Source organism: Scyliorhinus torazame, chromosome 10 (genome assembly GCF_047496885.1).
Source record: "Scyliorhinus torazame isolate Kashiwa2021f chromosome 10, sScyTor2.1, whole genome shotgun sequence".
Taxonomy (NCBI): Eukaryota; Metazoa; Chordata; class Chondrichthyes; order Carcharhiniformes; family Scyliorhinidae; genus Scyliorhinus; species Scyliorhinus torazame.
In genome coordinates, this window is record NC_092716.1 from 113,317,141 (window position 1) to 113,331,106 (window position 13,966).

The following is a 13,966-nucleotide window of genomic DNA, read 5'->3' on the forward strand; positions in this document are numbered from 1 at the left end:
ATCCCTCTGCTCATCCACACTTTCAAGAACTTTTCCATTAGCCAAATATTCCACATTTCTGTTATTCCTTCCAAAGTGAATCACCTCACACTTCTCTACATTAAACTCCAATTTGCCACCTCTCAGCCCAGCACTGCAGCTTATCTATATCCCTCTGTAACCTGCTACTTCCTTCCACACTATCGACAACACCACCGACTTTAGTATCGTCTGCAAATTTACTCACCCACCCTTCTGCGCCTTCCTCTAGGTCATTGATAAAAATGACAAACAGCAACGGCCCCAGAACAGATCCTTGTGGTACTCCACTTGTGACAGAACTCCATTCTGAACATTTCCCATCAACCACCACCCTCTGTCTTCTTTCAGCTAGCCAATTTCTGATCCACATCTCTAAATCACCCTCAATCCCCAGCCTCCGTATTTTCTGCAATAGCCTACCGTGGGGAACCTTATCAAACGCTTTGCTGAAATCCATATACACCACATCAACTGCTCTACCCTCGTCTACCTGTTCAGTCACCTTCTCAAAGAACTCGATAAGGTTTGTGAGGCATGACCTACCCTTCACAAAGCCATGCTGACTATCCCTGATCATATTATTCCTATCTAGATGATTATATTGAGGGAGTTTGGAGATTTCTCGGGATACAGGCTAAATATGGGGAAGAGCGAGCTTTTTGTAATACACCCCGGGGACCAGGGAAGAGGAATAGACGCTCTGCCGTTAAGGAGAACGGAAAGGAGCTTCCGATACTTGGGGATCCAGGTAGCTAGGAACTGGGGAACTCTACACAGACTTAATCTGACGCGACTGGTGGAGCAGATGGAGGAGGATTTCAAGAGGTGGGATATGCTGCCGCTCTCATTGGCGGGCAGAGTGCAGGCGGTAAAAATGTTGGTCCTCCCGAGGTTTCTTTTCTGTGTTTCAATGTATCCCCATTCTGATCACAAAGGCCTTTTAAAAAAAAATAGACAGGAGCATTATGAGCTTTGTGTGGGCAGGGAAGACCCCGAGGGTAAAGAGGGGGTTCCTGCAGCGCAGTTGGGATAGAGGGGGACTGGCGCTGCCGAGCCTGAACGACTACTACTGGGCCGCCAATGTGGCGATGGTTTGTAAGTGGATGAGAGAGGGAGAGGGGGCGGCGTGGAAGAGGCTGGAGATGGCGTCCTGTAAAGGAACGAGCCTAAAGGCGCTGGTGACGGCGCCGCTGCCGTTCTCCCTGAAAAGGTAAATCACAAACCCACTGGTGGTGGCAACCTTGAGGATCTGGGGGCAGTGGAGGCGACACATGGGGGTGATGGGTGCCTCGGTGTGGCCCCCGATCAGGAATAACCACAGGTTTGTCCCAGGAAGGATGGACGGGGTGTTCCAGAGTTGGCAACGAGCAGGAATTAGGAGACTGAGGGACCTGTTTATAGACGGGACGTTTGCGAGCCTGGGAGCGCTGGAGGAAAAATATGAGTTGCCCCCGGGGAATATCTTCAGATATATGCAAGTTTACGAGGGCGTTTACGAGGCAACAGGTGAGGGAATTTCCGCAGCTCCCGACACAGGGGATCCAGGATAGAGTGATTTCAGGGGTATGGGTCGGGGAGGGCAAAATGTCCAAAATATATCAGGAGATGAGAGATGAGGGGGAGGCGCTGGTAGAGGAGCTGAAGGGAAAATGGGAAGAAGAGCTGGGGGAGGAGATTGAGGAGGGGCTGTGAGCTGATGCCCTAAGTAGGGTAAATTCCTCGTCTTCGTGTGCCAGGCTTAGCCTGATTCAATTTAAGGTTCTACATAGAGCACATATGATGGGAGCAAGAATGAGCAGGTTCTTTGGAGTGGAGGACAGGTGCGGGAGGTGCTTGGGAAGCTCGGCGAACAACACACGCATGTTCTGGTCGTGTCCGGCACTGGATGAGTACTGGAGGGGAGTGGCAAAGGTGATCTCAAAGGGGCTGAAGGTCCGGGTCAAGCCAGGCTGGGGGTTGGCTATATTTGGGGTAGCGGAAGAGCCGGGAGTGCAGGAGGCGAAAGAGGCCGATATTCTGGCCTTTGCGTCCCTGATAGCCCGGCGAAGGATCCTACTTATGTGGAAGGAAGCGAAACCCCCCGGCATGGAGGCCTGGATAAACGACATGGCAGGGTTCATAAAGTTGGAACGAATGTAATTTGCGCTGAGAGGATCGGCTCAGGGGTTCTCCAGGCGGTGGCAACCGTTCCTTGACTATCTCGCGTTAAGGGAAAATAGATTGGCAGCAGCAGCAACCCAGGAGGGGGGGGGGGGAGCACTTTTTTTTTGTCACTTTGTTAGTTCACTATATTATTTAAATAAATCAGTTATTGTATTATTTTTATATTGATTTGTAAAAACGGAAAAATTTTGTTTGAAAACTTTAACAAAATATATATATTTTTTAAAAATCTGTCTTTCACAGCCTTGAATATATTCAATGACCCAGTCTCCTACTGCTCGCTGGGGGAGTGAATTCTAAAGATTAATGACCCTCTGAGAGAAGAAATTTTTCCTCATCACTATCTTAAATCGGAGAACACCTTAATCTGAAACTGTGCCCTTCAATATTCCTCCATGAGGGAAAATATTTTCTTTGCATCTACTCTATCCCCTCAGAATTTGCATGTTTTAATCTGGTCACTGCTCATAATGGTAGTCTGGCTGCCCATTCAGTGGGTATAGGTTATCCAACATTGAACACTGGTCTGTGCAACATTTCAGGGAGAGAACACTATGCCCCTATTAGCCCGACCTCGCGTTTTATACAGAGGGGAGTGGTGCCTGGAACTCGCTGCTAAGGAGGTGGTGGAAGCAGGGTCGATAGTAACGTTTGAAGGGCATCTTACAAATACATGAATCGGATGTGAATAGAGGGATATGGACCCCGGAAGTGTAGAAGGTTTTAGTTTAGACGGGCAGCATGGTCGGCACAGGCTTGGAGGGCAGCAGGGCCTGTTCCTGTGCTGTACTTTTCTTTGTTCTTTGTTCCTGCATCCTATCATGTACTTACATATTCACACCACCTGCTCCATCCTCGTGCTCTTCCCAAACCCTGCCCCAGTCAGCCCGTTCCTACTTGCTCCCCAAAGAGCAGCGAGAAAAAGGATAGGCTCCCCGAACCCAGAAGCAGTATCTTATTCCTCTCCTTGCCTCCCTTCTGTGATTTTCAAAGCTCAATCTGTTGTGTTTTGCTTTTCCAAAATGAACTCCAATTAGAATAAGGAAAGGCTCCCTGTCCCTTTGTCACCATTTTGTGATTTGTACTCGAGGAGTTGGAAAGTCACAAATGTGAGAGAAATAACATTTATCTTTTCCAACCAAAGTTAACAAAAGAAATAGGAGCAGGAATAGGCCATTCGGCCCCTTGAGACTGCTTTGCAATTCAATAAGACCAAAGCCGATCTCATCATGGCCTGGCAGATATCCCTTGATTCCTTTGTAGATGAAAAATCTGTCTAGCTCAGCCTTGAATATATTCAATGACCCAGCCTCCTACTGCTCGCTGGGGGAGAGAATTCTAAAGATTAATGACCCTCTGAGAGAAGAAATTCTTCCTCATCGCAACCTTAAATAGAAGAACACTTTAATCTGAAACCGTGCCCTTCAATATTCCTCCATGAGGGAAAATATTTTCTTTGCATCTACCCCGTCCCCTCAGAATCTGACATAAGTTAATAAGATCACTGCTCGGACTGGTGGTCTGGCTGCTATTCAATGGGTATAGATTATCCAACATTGAACCATGGTCTGTGCAACATTTCAGGGAGAGAACACAATGCCCCTTTTAGCCCGACCTCGCGTTGTGATTTAATACACCTGGTTTAGAGGTTCGAACATAATACCCACGTGTCGCCGAAGAGTCCGTGGTAATATCCGAAATAGACGACTGACTGGTCATTGAAATACGTGCTGCTCAATCCGTTCCCGACTGCAAACCCCTAGAACAGAGAATGTAGCTTCATCACAACAGCCTGGGCCCCTGCCCCCATCCACATTCGGAAGGATATACGAGTGCCGACATTCATCAGCGTGTACAATGGGGAAAATCTTAACTGGAAGGATACCCACAGCAACGATTTGCCTAAATCAGCTGCCACCAAGGATTGGCTGTAGGATTGGACGTTTGTCCTGCCCACCTAGACATTGAAGAACAGCAGCCTGTGCCAGTCACTCAATGGGTATCATTTTCATCTCCAAGTCAAGCGATTGTGTGTTTGAACCCACTTCAAAACTGGAGGATATAAACCGAGCCTCACACGTGAGTGCAGTACTGAGAGAGTGCCTCATTGTCAGAGGTACTGTTTTTTTTTGATAAGTCATTAAACCAAATCTTCACCTCGCCATCTCAGATGGGGATAAAGAATAACACAGCACAAAATCAAAGAACAGCTGGTTGTCCTCCCTCGTGTTCTGGCCAAATTTTATCCCACCAACATCAGAAAAGCAGATTATTGCTGTTTGTCAGCTGGTGGTGTCCAAATTGGCAGCCATGTTTCCTAAATTACTATAATGATGACACTTCAAAAGTATTTCATTACTGTGAGGCTAGGGCGGCATGGTGGCGCAGTGGTCACGGCGCTGAGGACCCGGGTTCGACCCTGGCCCAGGGTCACTGTGTGGAGTTTGCACATTCTCCCCGTGTCTGTGTGGGTCTCACCCCCACAGCCTGAAAGATGTGCAGGGTAGGTGCATTGGCCACACTAAATTGCCCCTTAATTGGAAAAATAGAATTGGGTCTCTAACTTTTTTTAAAACAAAATTATCTGTGAGGCTTTTTCTGACATTGTGATAAAATGTTGTATCAAATACAGACTCTTTACTCTCTCACACCCTTTATTAATTGCTTCAATTCCATATGTGCGGCTGAGCCACTGTTCCAGATTACAGGCAGGACAATTCACCCAAACAATAACAGGGAGAGGGATGAACACGGGGCCGGGAAGACGCTAGACTTCTAGAGCAGAAGGAAATGGAAATACCTTCAAGTTAATCTTGGCTGGGCCATTGGCGATTTTCAGACTCAGACTCGGCACATAGACGCCCCCATAACTTTCACCAGTGACGTAGAATTCATTCCGCTGGAAGCTGGGAAACTTTCTGAAGAAAGCCAGCAGGGCCAGGTAGTTGTTCTCGGCAACCTGTTGAAGTGAGGAGTAGGGAGGCGAATACAAGATCAGGAGTTAGAGCTGTGCTTCCTGCAGGGTGAAAGACTCATAAAGAACCTGCCAGCTAAAGTCATTGACATTACTGGGTTCAGGGTGCTGGCTGCCCTGAAAACTTTGAGATTGAAGTTGTTCATCTCCTAAGTCATTTGAGTGTCAGCTCGCTGGGTAGCTCCGGTACCTCAAACAGTTAGTAGGATGTGGGTTCAAGTCCCACTCAGGAGACTTCAGAGCACCATCCAGGGTCGTCCCCAGTGCTGGTATTGAACCGCCTGCAGCCAGATGTGTTGTCTTTCAGATGAGACACTAAGCCAAGGTCCAAAATGCCTCTTCAGCGATGCAAGAGGCCCATGGCACTATTATGAAGACAACCAGGGAAATTCTTGCTAGCGACTGTTTGTGGGATCTTGCTGTGCCCAACCTTAGCTACCATACTTCCTACAACAATGTCCGCCCTTTTGAAATACTCGATTGGTTCTGAGGCACTTTGGGATATCCCGAGGTTGTGAAATACAAGTTTTTCTTCTTTATTTGACCCAATAATCAAACTGTTCTTGGCTACAGAACGGCGCAGGAGTTCAGAAAATTGATGAAACGAGAGAAAGCAAAATGTTTTTGTGAATGGAGCTGGGTCAGAGTGGAAAAGGGTCATGATTTAGTGCTACAGGGATCACCAACCCCCAGCAAACTGCTGTAACTACCCGGGGTGTCCAACAGGTTGAGCACAATGACCCATCATCAGAGTGGAAAAGGGTCATGACTCAGTTCCACTGGGCTCACTGCTGAGGCCACATTATTAGGTGGAGGCAAAAATTGAAGTATTTTTGTTTGCTGACGTCTCCAAACAGTAGGGAAGAGTCAACATAAACGGGAAAGTCGATAGTTTGAGAAGTCAGTAGAAAAGTGGCAAATGTTAGTTAGGAATTGGAAATAAGTAGTGCGAACATAAATTAAGTAACTTTGCTCCGTGATACAATACAGAGGTACATGGGGCAGTTGTGGAGATTTCATTGAAGCCAACACCATTGTAGGCAGTAGCAGTAAGCTGAATATTGGGAAGTGTTACACAGGAATATGAGGAAAATCCCTATAGAGTACTGAACTACGTATACTGTGGTTGTGCTACTAGAAGAATTTTCTAGCATTACAGGGAGTGCAATTGATCTTCATTGTGATGAAGATAAGGCTGAGGAGAGTTTTATCGAAGATTTTTAAGAGAATTGATAAACCCAGCTCCAATAATAAATTTGCCATTGACGCCAGGTCTAGAACCAGTGTGTATTTTAAAAGGGAAGATGCAGTCAACTTAGTTTAAACTACTTCACGAAGATGGTGGTTAACATGTGAAATGGAGTGACGAGGGGAAAGGAGAACTGGATAGATATTTGAGACAGCGCTGATCAGGGACTATCAGATTTAGGGAGTGCTCAGATAAACAATGTTTTTCTGTACCTTCCTGTGTCCAACATTCAGAATTTTGAAATGAAATGAAAATCGCTTATTGTCACAAGTAGGCTTCAAATTAAGTTACTGTGAAAAGCCCCTAGTCGCCACATTCCGGCGCCTGTTCGGGGAGGCCAGATCGCTGAGTATGCCGCATGCTGTTGGGATGGCCTCAGGACGTCACCTGAAGCCCCCCCCCCCAATGGGCCGACTTCCCGACGGCGTCGGTCGCGTGTCCTCTCAGTTTTCCATGGCAGCTGTGGACTGTGTCCAACACTGCCACAGTCGGGAGGCGGGGGAGCCATTCCACTTGCTGTGGCAGCTTCGGCGGGGGCTGGGGGGACAGGTGGGGGTGGTCCGGGGGTGGCGAGCGGGGCTACAGGGGGGCACTATCTGGCAGGCTGGGTCTACGCGTGCCGGCGCCATGTTGTACAGGTCGCTGCCGTGCGCATGTGCGGCCACAGACCCAGCCATTCTCCATCAATATCTGCAGGTAAAGCTGGGGACTTTACGTGGCGCGGTTACTAGCCCCCCACCAGGCGGAGCATCGGTGCGGGGGTGGAGCCGACGTTTTGGTCATAAGACCAGGTGCTTCCTCCGGACATAGCCGCAAAACCGGAGAATCCAGCCCTCAGTCTCTCAATGAAGAAAATGAAGCTGGTGATGTGCAAAGGTCCATCTCGACGAAGGTCCATTTCACTCAACAGTCTGGATAGGATAGTTAACAGCAGCTGCTCAAACAGCTATCTCGAGTGACACACTGATTGTTGGAGGCAAGAAATAAATAGCCCTGGTTGTCAAAGGATCCCTGTTTTGTCTTTTCCTGGCACATTTCTACCTTCTCCAGGCCGGACGTGATGACCCAGCCCCCAGCAAACTGCTCTCACTCCCTGGGTGTCCTAGCAGCGACAGCAGATTGAGCGCAATACCTCCATATCATTGGTGGCGTAGTTCCTATTATCAGAATAGGAGAAGCCAACCCCAGCTGGGGATTCCAGGTACAGAACATTGGCCATCTTGTTCCAGCTGTACTCGTTGATGTAGAGTGTACGGCCATTGTCATTCACCTGGAAGGAAATGCACTGAAGTTAACAGGATGTGACCGATCAACCTGAATCTGCATTAACCAGCTCCCCCAGGCTCCCACTCTCCACTGCAACTGTGCCCCCCCCACCCCCCCCTCCCCATACACACACCAACCTTCAAGAGCTCCTTGGCTATTTACCTCCTGTTCACTTATTGCACTTTCATACATCATAGACCATAGAATTTACAGAAGAAAAGGAAGCCATCGAGTCTGCACCGGCCCTTATAAAGAGCACCCCCCACCCTGCAACCCGCAACCCAGTAACACCACCCAACCTTTTTGGACACTAAGGGCAATTTATCATGGCCAATCCACCTAACCTGCATCTCTTTGGACTGTGGGAGGAAGCCGGAGCACCCGGAGGAAACCCACGCAGACACGGGGAGAACGTGCCGACTCTGCACAGATAGTGACCCAAGCCGGGACTAGAAACTGGGACTGTGAAGCAACAGTGCTACCCACTGCTACCGTGCCGCCCAGAAACCTACAACATTCTAAGAGGACTAAACAGGGTAGATGCAGGAAGGATGTTCCAGATGGTGGGTTTGTCTAGAACCAGGGTTCATAGTCTAAGGGTACAGGGTAAACCTTTTAGGATTGAGATGAGGAACAATTTCTTAACCCAGAGAGAGGTGAGCCTGTGGAATTCACTACCACAGAAAGCAGTTGAGGCCAAAATGTATGTTTTCACAAAGGAGGTAGATGTAGTCCTTGGGACTAAAGGGATCAAAGTATTTGGAGGGAAAGCAGGAATAGGTTACTGAGTTGGATGATCAGCCGTGATCATAATGAATGGTGGAGCAGGCTCGAAGGGCCAAAAGGCCTCCTTCTGCTCCTATTTTCTATGTTTCTATAACAAACTCTATTCTCAATTCTCCCAATGGCTCAGAGTATAAATGTACAACCCTGGACAGCACTGAGCTAGACTAACCAGAAGGTTACAGATTCCATTCCTAATCCATGTTCTGGGAATGGAAAGGGGAAACAAGAGTTTGGGTTTTCTGATCTTCAAACACCAACTTGGGCTGGTCGGTGAGCAATGGGTCAGGACAGAACCAGGAGCCCTCGCTGTCCCTTCCCACCAGCCCGGGCGTGACTTAAAGTCAACACTGCTGTCTTAACTGAGATTTGCCAACAGAAAACTCAATCATCACCCTTCAGTAAGGCGAGCACTTACATGCAAAGGTCCATTTTCAGAGAGCAATCCACCTAAAGAACTGCACCCAGGTCCACCATTCAGCCACAGGACCACAGGGTCATTGGCTGGGTCTTGCTGGGATGTCACAAACCTGCAGGAGCCAAAACAAGTTGGAATTAATGTCTGGGTCAGAGGAGCCTGCAAGAGCATGGAGAGGTGAGGCACAGTTTTAGAATCATTAAACAATTCCAGCACAGGGAGGAAGCCATTCAACGGTTTGTAACCATACTAACTCTCTATGAGAGCTACTCAGCTAGTTTCACTCTCCTGTTTGTTCACTGTAGCAATGCCAATCTTTTCCCTTCATAATTTCCAATTTCCTTTTGTAAACCACAAATGGAGCTGCCTCCATCACCCACTCAGGTAGTGCTCTCCAGCTCTTAACCATTCCCTCACATCACTCTTTTTTGTCAAACACTTTAAATCAATGTCTTCTGGTTTTGTGATCCTTGAACCAATGGGAGCAGTATTTCCCTATCTACTCTATAGTCACTGGATTGGAGAGTGATCCATCAAGGTCACTTCTGGCCCTGGTCTTCTGAAAGCAATTATTCTGTTTATACTGTTGACATTTTTCAGTAAGGGCAATCTAATTGAGGCCTTTAATATGTTAAAAGGGTTTGACAGGATAGATATGGAGAATCAATTTCCTTTAGTGGATTACCCTTCAGGAGTGAAATTATAAATTAGTTCTTCAGCCAAAGGGGAGTGGAAATCTTGAGGTCTCACCCAGAAGGTTGGGGACTTTGAGGGGCATTTGGAGCTTTCAGGATGGAGATCAATGAAGTTCTGTTAGGTAGCGGCATCAAGGGAGGTGAAGTAAAGATTGGGGGGGCGGGGGGGGGGGGCAGTGGAACTGAGGTACAGATCAGAACACAAGAAATAGGAACAGGAGTAGACCATTCGGCCCGTCAATCTGATCCACCATTCAACCTGATCATGGCTGATTTTGCCTTTCAACTTCATTTCCCCACCCACTTCCCATATCCGTTGATTCCCGAAGAGACCAGAAATCTATATTCCAGTGTTAAATATATCCAGCAATGAAGCATCCACAGACCTCTGGGATAGAGAATTCCAATGATTCACAACCCTTTGAATGAAGAGATTGCTCCTCATCTCAGCCCTAAATGATCAGCCCCTTATTCTGAGACTATGTTCTAGATTCCCCAATCAGCAGAAATGATCTCTCAACGTCTACCCGATCAAGCCCCTTCAGAATCTTTTATCATTCAATGAGATGACTTCTCATTCTTCTATTACTCAGCCTCTCATCAGTGGACTATCCCCTCACCACAGGGACAAATTTAGTGAACCTTCACTCTTCTGTCTCTAATGTAAGTGTATCCCTCCTTAAATATGGGGACCGCAACTGCACACAGTGTTCCAGATGTAAAAGGTCTGACCATTTGCTGACCATTTCAGTTTGGAATGCTAATGCAGCTCTTAGTACATTCAGAGTCTTCTCGTTCAGCTCTCCTTTGTAAGTAATGAGAGCGAGCCACCTGGCTTCAATGACAGGCTCCATCACAGTGATGTTAGCTTCAAACCAATCAACATTTTTTTCTCTTGCTGTTGAGGGTGTGGTATTGTGGATGCTGTCCCGAAGTTTGTTGGAAGGTGTATAAAATACTAAATGAGATTGATAAAGTAAACATGGACCAAATGTTTCCCCCTTGTGTGCAATCTAGAAAGAAAGGTCACGGATATAAGTTGAGAGGTGGTAGATTTAGAACTGAAATGAGGGGGAACTACTTCTCGCAGAGGGTGGCAAATTTGTGAAACTCGCTGCCTCATTGTGCGGTGGAATCTGAGTCATTAAATCACTTCAAGAACGAGCGAGGTAGGGCAGCAAGGTAGCGCAGTGGCTAGCACTGCTGCCTCACAACTCCGAGAAACCGGGTTCGATCCTGGCCCCGGGTCACTGCCTGTGTGGAATTTACACATTCTCCGCGTGTCTGCGTGGGTCTCACCCCCACAACCCACAATCCATAAAGTTATGGGGCTATCCATCCATGGCTGGGAGTTTGGTTCATGAGTGCCAGGGCGTGTCACATGCCTGTGGGCCTGCACACCACATGTCTGGGAGCCAAACCTGTGTGTTCCTCTGAAACATTAAGCTGGGGCTATAAAGGGCCTAGTTTCTGTGTGTCTCCATGAGGAGGTACAGTGGAGGACTTGCTGCCGACGGAGGGTCTATGTACTGTTATGGGCCAGGGCTAGAGAACCCCAAAGTGTATCATGGAGTTCATCTGACCCACAACTTTTAATAGATAGCGGTATGGGGAGCACACGGCCCACTCTACAGGTGTGGTACAGCAGAAATGGAAAAGTATTTTTTAAAGCAAAACAATGTTTATTCTATGAACTCAAGTTAACCTTTTTGAAACATACAGTGAACATCTTAGCAACCATCAATTCAAATACAAACCCCAAAGAATACAACACTACGTAATCCTTAACAACTTCCCAAACAACATCCAGAAGACAGAAGAAACACCTTTTGACAGAAGCACATTAGGTTTACATTCACTACTGAGAACATTTATAATTCTGAATTCACCAAATGATCAAGCGATAGTCTTTTCATGGCAGAGAGATCAACAGTACACCCGCTCTGTCTGGCTTCAGCTCCAACACTGAAAACGAAACTAAAACACACCCTGCAGCAAACAGCCTAAAACGAAAGTAAAAATCTGACAGACTGCCCAGCTCCACCCACACTCTGACATCACTGATAAACATCCATTTCTTAAAGGTATATTTCGTAAACACCCATTTCTTAAAGGTACTCTCACATGACAGTACCGACAGAAAAAGATTTACACGTTTGTCTCTCTTTTTCACATTGCTGCTATCCAGTGGCGGAGGCTGAAAATGTGGAGAAAACAATCACACAAAATCAGAAAACAAACAAATTATCTGACCCACACACTAGACACATCGGGCGGGATACTCCGATTCTGCGACCATGTCCGCAGAATATATCTGGTCTTACGACGAGAAAGTCGGCGCCGCCCCTGCACTGGCCCGCCGCCCGGTGGGGGGAGGGAGCTATCAGCCGCGCCGCGTAAAGCTCCCGGCTTTACCTACGGATACGGCCACAGAATGGCCGGGCCAATGGCCGCACATGCGCATGGTGGCGGCCTGGGGCAGCCGCGCCGTACAGCATGGCGCCGGCTGCGCGCGGACCCGGCCTGCCAAAAACTGCACTTGTAACCCCCCTTGCCACCCCCGGACCACCCCTCTCCAATCCCCCAGCCCCCGCCGAAGCCCGCCCTGCCAGCAGAACGGCTCTCCCCTGACTATGGCGGCGCTGGACACAGTCCGCAGCCGCCAAGCGAGGTCCCCGAAAAGTGAGAGGATGCGTGTCCCACGCCATTGGGAACTCGGCCCATCAGGGGCGGAGCATCGGGGGAGGACCTCAGGTGACGTCCTGAGGCCGTCCCGATGGTGTGCGGTGTACTCCTCAAGTATGCCATTTTTGAGGGGGCGGACCAATGGCCAAACAGCGCCGCCCCTGATTTCAGCGTATAAGTGGATTCTCCGGCCAATCGCCAAACGCGATTTCAGTGTCAGCGATTGGAGAATCCAGCCCATCACGTTGAGCAGCTGGACACAGTTCTTCTATCAATTCCTTTGAATTATCTAGGTTATAAACCTCTTTGCGAAGAGAAATAGATCCTTCCTATTCACACTGGACTTCAGATCATTTTATACTTCCCTCAGCCTCCTTTGTCCAGTGAAAACAACTCCAGCTGACCCAATCTTGCTCATAAACAAACTTTTCCAGCCCTGGATAGATGAGTGTGAAATCAAGGCTGTCTTTTCGAGTGGACCTCGAAGATCCCATTGAAGAACAATGGGGAGTTCTCCCCACTACCTTGGCCAATATTTCTCCCTCAATCGGCATCACAAATTCAAATTATCTGGTCAGGGTCACATTGCTGTTTGTGGGAGCTTGCTGTGCACAAATTGGTTGGTCCATTTCCTACATTGCAACAGTGGCTACTCTTCAAAACAACATCATTGGCTGTAATGCACTTTGAGATGAGCAGTAATCATGAAAAATGCGATATAAACGCAAGACTTTATTTTCCTTAATCTCCCCTCTGACTCTTCCTGGATACAACCTGCAATCAGTCAGAATCTGTATCCACCCCCTCACCTCCCCCCAGCATCCATTCTTCCTGCCTTTTCCCAAACACTGGATGCCAATGGGATATTGAACAGTGGAGGGCATCACTCAGTAATTAACTGGAAAATGATTAGTCGCAGCGAAAGCTGCACAGCCTCTCAATCACAATCTTACCCCAATTCCACCTCATCCACAAATCCAGAATTTAGTTTAGCCCAGTTGTGATTCCCAACTCTACAGAGACCAGGGATCTGATTTGGGATCTTCACCCACTAAGAGTTCAGGAGACCGGGGGACTGTCAGACACTAACTTTACCTTGTGCCCAATGCCAGGGTAGGGTATCCCCGTGTCTTAGCTCCTGTGGAGCCCCTTTCACCTACCAGTAATGTAGATGTTGGCCTGTAGATGCCTGCAGGTAGCCGGACCACTGCCTGAAGTTGAGTTGGGTGTTCAGACCCGGCAAGGACAGGATTTCATCTGGGGCGTAATATCCCAGAGCGCCGCCCACACAGAGCAACAGCAAACTCCACCACATTGCTGCGAAGCAGGCGGAGAGAGGGAGACCGTAAGATTAACAACTACAACCCGGAGGATCTCACAGGAATGTGGTGGCAGACAACTCCTTATATAACTGGGGCTAGGAATTGCATGATCACATGACTGATAGTAAATTATACAAAGAGGCAGGGAGTTACAATATCAGACAATAAAGAGAGAAATCACAAGGTATTAAACCAAATATTGGAATGATGTCAATGCACATTTGTACTGGAAAATGTGCCAATAGTCTTGGTAAAGTAATTAAATGACCTGTGTCCTTAGGCTGTCCTTTAAATACATTAACAGTGTAAATAAGAACTCGTGCTCCTCTCAACCATTGAATATTTTCCAAACGGAGTTTGCCCAACAACCACCCAGCTAAAGAAAGACGG

At 47.8% G+C, this 13,966-nt stretch overlaps 1 protein-coding gene across 1 annotated transcript in view; it reads right to left on the reverse strand.

Annotated features, from left to right (window-relative positions):
- Window positions 1–13,624, reverse strand: part of LOC140430867 (lysosomal protective protein-like) — a 37,741-nt gene extending 24,117 nt beyond the window's left edge. The window contains exons 1-5 of the mRNA XM_072518631.1: window positions 13,415–13,624; window positions 8,875–8,986; window positions 7,540–7,677; window positions 4,985–5,143; window positions 3,852–3,943 (exon numbers count right to left, since the gene is read on the reverse strand). Of these exons, the coding sequence (XP_072374732.1) occupies window positions 3,852–3,943; window positions 4,985–5,143; window positions 7,540–7,677; window positions 8,875–8,986; window positions 13,415–13,569 (656 nt within the window). The 5' untranslated portion in view covers window positions 13,570–13,624. The remainder of the gene's footprint in view (window positions 1–3,851; window positions 3,944–4,984; window positions 5,144–7,539; window positions 7,678–8,874; window positions 8,987–13,414) is intronic.
- Window positions 13,625–13,966: the final 342 nt, after the last annotated feature.